Source organism: Aphelocoma coerulescens, chromosome 2 (assembly GCF_041296385.1).
Source record: "Aphelocoma coerulescens isolate FSJ_1873_10779 chromosome 2, UR_Acoe_1.0, whole genome shotgun sequence".
Taxonomy (NCBI): domain Eukaryota; kingdom Metazoa; phylum Chordata; class Aves; order Passeriformes; family Corvidae; genus Aphelocoma; species Aphelocoma coerulescens.
In genome coordinates this window covers 39,453,639-39,458,408 of record NC_091015.1, presented here as the reverse complement: position 1 = coordinate 39,458,408, position 4,770 = coordinate 39,453,639, and the positions used below count along the sequence as shown (strand labels likewise).

The 4,770-nt window shown below is 57.1% G+C and overlaps 1 protein-coding gene across 3 annotated transcripts; it reads left to right on the top strand.

The window, feature by feature from the left end:
- The first annotated feature begins 1,906 nt into the window (after window positions 1-1,906).
- TWIST1 (twist family bHLH transcription factor 1) lies at window positions 1,907-4,552 on the top strand. 3 transcript variants are annotated; one of them, XM_069005804.1, is made up of 3 exons: window positions 1,907-2,139; window positions 2,516-3,232; window positions 3,897-4,552. In XM_069005804.1, the coding sequence occupies exon 2, from the start codon at window positions 2,620-2,622 to the stop codon at window positions 3,187-3,189; it is 570 nt and encodes a 189-aa protein (XP_068861905.1). In that variant the 5' UTR covers window positions 1,907-2,139; window positions 2,516-2,619; the 3' UTR covers window positions 3,190-3,232; window positions 3,897-4,552. The 3 variants fall into 3 exon arrangements, with proteins under 3 accessions (XP_068861905.1, XP_068861904.1, XP_068861903.1); XM_069005803.1 differs by having other exon boundaries at window positions 2,281-3,232; XM_069005802.1 differs by lacking the exon at window positions 1,907-2,139 and having other exon boundaries at window positions 2,224-3,232.
- Window positions 4,553-4,770: the final 218 nt, after the last annotated feature.

The following is a 4,770-nucleotide window of genomic DNA, read 5'->3' as shown; positions in this document are numbered from 1 at the left end:
AGGAATTCGGAAGGAAGGAATTCGGAAGGAAGGAATTCGGAAGGAAGGAAGGAATTCGGAAGGAATTCGGAAGGAATTCGGAAGGAATTCGGAAGGAAGGAAGGAAGGAAGGAATTCGGAAGGAAGGAAGGAATTCGGAAGGAAGGAAGGAAGGAATTCGGAAGGAAGGAATTCGGAAGGAAGGAATTCGGAAGGAAGGAAGGAAGGAAGGAAGGAAGGAAGGAAGGAAGGAAGGAAGGAAGGAAGGAAGGAAGGAAGGAAGGAAGGAAGGAAGGAAGGAAGGAAGGAAGGAAGGAAGGAAGGAAGGAAGGCAGACAGGAAGGCAGGAAGGCAGGAAGGCAGGAAGGCAGGAAGGCAGGAAGGAAGGAAGGAAGGAAGGCCCCTAGAGCCACCCACAGATGCTCAGCACTACTGTTTCCAAGATTTCTTCTGTAATGACACTGCTCTAAACCCCAGAGGAGCAGTGAGGCTCTGGGTACATATAAAATTATTGGTGAGAGGGAGGTGGAAGGAGAGCCAGCTCTTCTTACCTTGGGATCAGCAGCTGCTGCCAACACAAGGGAACCCCTGAAGCTCTCCTGACAAGCTATGGTGTTAGGATGAGTGGAGAGGCCTGTGGTCGCAGAAGACACATCAGGAACAAGCCAAAAGCCAGGGAAGCTGTGCAGGCTCACTGTGGGTCTGAGTGCCGGCGTGCCTTCCCTTGCCTTCTAAGGCGGTCCCTGTTTCCTCCCCGGTCCTGTTTCCAGCTGTTTCCCAATAAAGAATGTTTAGGGAAGACTGCTATGTGCTCGCACCGCGGGATGGAAGACAAGAGGAGTAGAGCTCGCCGAGAGGGCAGCGAGCGGAGAAGCGTCGGGACAGCTCCGGCGGCGGGTGCCCGACGGGCGCTGCGGCGGGGCCGGGGCCAGCGGCCGGGGCGGGCTGGCTGCCCCTCGGCGGCGGCCGCGGAGGGTCCTGGCCCCTGGCAGCTCCCGCGATGAGACGCCTCTGCCCGGAGGAAAGGGAGTCAGTCCCCAGGCAGAGGGGAGGGACGACTCTCTTCTCCGAAGAAGATGACAGCGCTCTTCCACATGCCTTGTCTTATTTCATGCCTGGGATTTATCGCTCCCCTGTTTTTCCGTTCGCCCTGTCCGCCCTCACACCTGGAACAAGCCGGGAGCCACTGCGTTGCCGGCGCTGCCCGCTCCGCCCCGCACCCGGCGGTGCCCGTCCAGGCAGGGGCTGCCAGGCCGGCAGCGGCGGAGCGCGGTCCCCAGGCAGGGAGCAGAGGCTTCGCCCCGTTTACTGATGGATGGCAATTTCTAGCTTTCCCTCCCAGGCGTTCCCCGTTTGAACCTGAGCTGTTGTTAAAAAGACACACCACCTGCTGCGTGCTGCCAGCGAGCGGGGGAAGGAGGCACAAAGGCGGGGGATGGGAAGCTTTGGCTGCAAACATAGAAGAGAAATTGAAATAAATAATCTCTTTTCCCAGGAAGTGCCGGACTCAGGCGCCTTGTGGGAGGACGGAATGAAGTGAGTGATCAGCACACACAGAGTGTGGGCAAAGAGGGTCTGTACACCCTTCCGTCTCCCGGTGTGCCAGGTTGGAGACGCCGATCCTCCCGGGTTTCTCTTAAGACGAGCTCAAGGACTGGTGCTTATGCATGTACGAAGCCAGTGCTTGGTTTCCCCGCTGCTTCCACCTCTGAAGATGGCTTTCTCCGAGCGCAGTCCTCCAGCCTGACAGGACGAGGCTGTGTCGCCACCCCTCCCCAGCCCAGAAATGTGCGACTCCCTCGGCAAGTCAGACCGCGGGGGCGCTCAGTGATGGGAGAGCGACGTGTGCTAAAGCGGGACAAAATTAGGATGTGCCTGGATGCTGCCCCGCGGCTAATTTCCCTTTTCTCCTTTTCGCTGCAAACCGTGCCCGCTGCGGCGAGGAAAGCCCGAGAGGTGCGGGCTTCCCCCGGCCGCTCGGGGTGGTTGCCCCCAGCACAGGCACTGAGCGGCCCGCTGACCCCTCTGCAGCAGCGCACGGGGTGCTGGGCACCCCCATAACCTCCCGGCCCGGCCCCTCAGCACCACCTCAAAGCCGAGCACGAACCGAAGAGGTTTGAGAGAGAAACCACGGGGAGGGAAACCGAGAAAGAGCTCGGGGTAAGGATGTATGTGTGTGGGGGGGTGGGAGGCCAGATCACTTGTGAATGGCTTGAAAAAAATAATTGGGGGAGGGCGTGGAGGGGGGGAAGCGGAAACTTTCCTATAAAACTCAGCAAAAGTCCCTCCTCTCCACGTCAGGCCAATGACACTGCTGCCCCCAAACTTTCCGCCAGCAGGAGCTATAAGAACCTCCAAGTCTTCAACTTTCTCCCAATCCCAGACACCTCGAAGGGGCTCCAAGGAGGGATCGGGAGAGATTTTTTTTTTTTTTTGGTTGGCCTTTTTATTTTTTTCCTCTTGGATCCTGATGCCATCCCCCCTCCCCCCAAAGTGAGGTCCTCCCTCCTTCCTTCCCTCCTCCTTCTCCTCGCAGGCCAGCGAAGCAGCCGATCAAGGGGGAGCTGGCGGGTTAGGTGCCCCCCTCTTCTCCCTGCCCTCCCCCCCCTCCCGGCCCGCTTCTCGCGTCTCCCCCCAGAGATGATGCAGCAGGACGAGTCAAACTCGCCAGTCTCCCCCGCCGACGACAGCTTGAGCAACAGCGAAGAGGAGCCGGACCGGCAGCAGCTGCCCAACAACAAGAGAGGGGGGCGCAAGCGCCGCTCCAGCCGCCGCAGCGCCGGCGGCGCCGTCGGGGCCGCGGACGAGCCCTGCAGCCCGGCCCAAGGCAAGCGGGGCAAGAAGTGCGGGGCGGGCGGGGGCGGCGGGGGCGGCGGAAGCAGCAGCGGCGGCGGCAGCCCCCAGTCCTACGAGGAGCTGCAGACCCAGCGGGTCATGGCCAACGTGCGGGAGCGGCAGCGCACGCAGTCGCTGAACGAAGCCTTCGCCGCCCTGCGGAAGATCATCCCCACGCTGCCCTCGGACAAGCTGAGCAAGATCCAGACCCTCAAGCTGGCGGCCAGGTACATCGACTTCCTCTACCAGGTCTTACAGAGCGACGAGCTGGACTCCAAGATGGCAAGCTGCAGCTATGTGGCCCACGAGCGGCTCAGCTACGCCTTCTCGGTGTGGAGAATGGAGGGCGCCTGGTCCATGTCCGCATCCCACTAGCAGGCGGCGTCTCCCACCCGCATCCCCCCGGCAGGAGCCCTAGGTAAGGCAGGGACCCCGAAAGCGGCGGAAAAAAAGGAGGGAGGGAGGCGAGAGGCCGCCGGCTGCGCCGTGAGCCGGGCACGCGTGGCCGTGGGGCGAGAGGGCCCGCACCCCGCCTGGAGGGGCCTGGCTTCCAGGAGCAGCCGGAGAGCGGGGCGGCTGGAGGTGCCTCCCCCGTCCCGGCGCGTTCCTCCTCCTGCGCGGCCCGAGGTGCGCCCCGGGCCCGCGGGGCCCACGCGTGGCCGGGCGCTGCCGGCGGGGTGGGCTCGGGCGGGAGGCGGCGGCCGTGCGGGTGTGCCCCAGCCAGATGGGGCCGGCCTGAGATCACTTTTTCACCAAACGCTGCGGAGCCAGCAGGGCTGCTGGGATGGCTCCTGCTGCAGCCGCTGCTGCTGCTGCTGCTCGTATTTTGAAGCGAATCCATGTCTTCCCGTGGTGCTGCCCGATGAGCGTTTCCTACCGCCCCAGCAGTCCCTTTCCTCGGCTCTGACACCGCGGACCGCCAGGCTGGGGTGTCACACGGTCACCGCACCGCCCGCACGGCGAGTTCTCCCTTCTCCATTCATGCCTGATACGTGCATTTCCAGGGACAGAGAGGTGTAGGTAGATGTTTGTGTATCTTTCGTTTCAGTAACGAGTTTTCCGCCCTTTCTGGGTTTTTGCAGATGACATTGTTCCCACAGAAGGAGAAAATGGACAATCTAGAGACTCTGAAGTTGGATACGATTTTTTTGATCTTGTCTAACAAAAAATGTACCAAGGATTTCTTGGAAATTAGAAGAGTAATATCCAAATTCAAAGCAGGGCGTGGGGAGCACTTAAGGAAAGTGAAAGAGAGAAGGGCTTTGGACAGTGACTACCCTTTGGGCGTCGGTACAATCCACACATCTCTGCATTCTGATAGAAGTCTGAATCGTTCAATTTTTTTTTTTTAAATTTTGACGAAGAATGTTGGAATTGAACTTTTTTTTTAATTTGCCCTTTTTTTTTTTGCATGCATGCATTCCCAAGAGGTCGTGCCTATGAGCCACTGATGAAAGGAAATACATTATTGTGGACTTTCTTCATTCTTGAATGAAACCAAGCAGCCAACCAAAAATATCCCTGTAGAGATGAAAACCTTTTTTTTTTTTTTAGGGGGGAATAAGCTGGGCTCAAGCTGTTATATACCCGGTTCCTAACTTTTTTATTATTATTATTTTTCCTCTGAGAAAAAAAAATAAACATTTTATTTATTTATTGATGACCCATGTTAAAATGCAAATAGATCCGGTGTCTAAATGCATTCCTATTTTTATGATTGTTTTGTAAATATCATTGTATATTATTTTTCTGCAATAAATAAATATGATTGAAATTTTAATGACCTTAAAGTTTGGTCTCTCTGAGAACTCAGGGTTAGAACTGTAGATAAATACCTGCTTGTTGAGTTGTAAAGACACCCAAGAGAGAGGGGGCACTAGTATAAACAAACCAGGCGAAAAACGCAAATAAACTAGCTACTGACAGACACAGGCACGTTATTTATTGAGACAGCTT

Excerpts from the sequence above, each read along its gene's own strand:
- TWIST1 (XM_069005804.1), top strand. The coding sequence starts at position 2,620 with ATGATGCAGCAGGACGAGTCAAACTCGCCAGTCTCCCCCGCCGACGAC.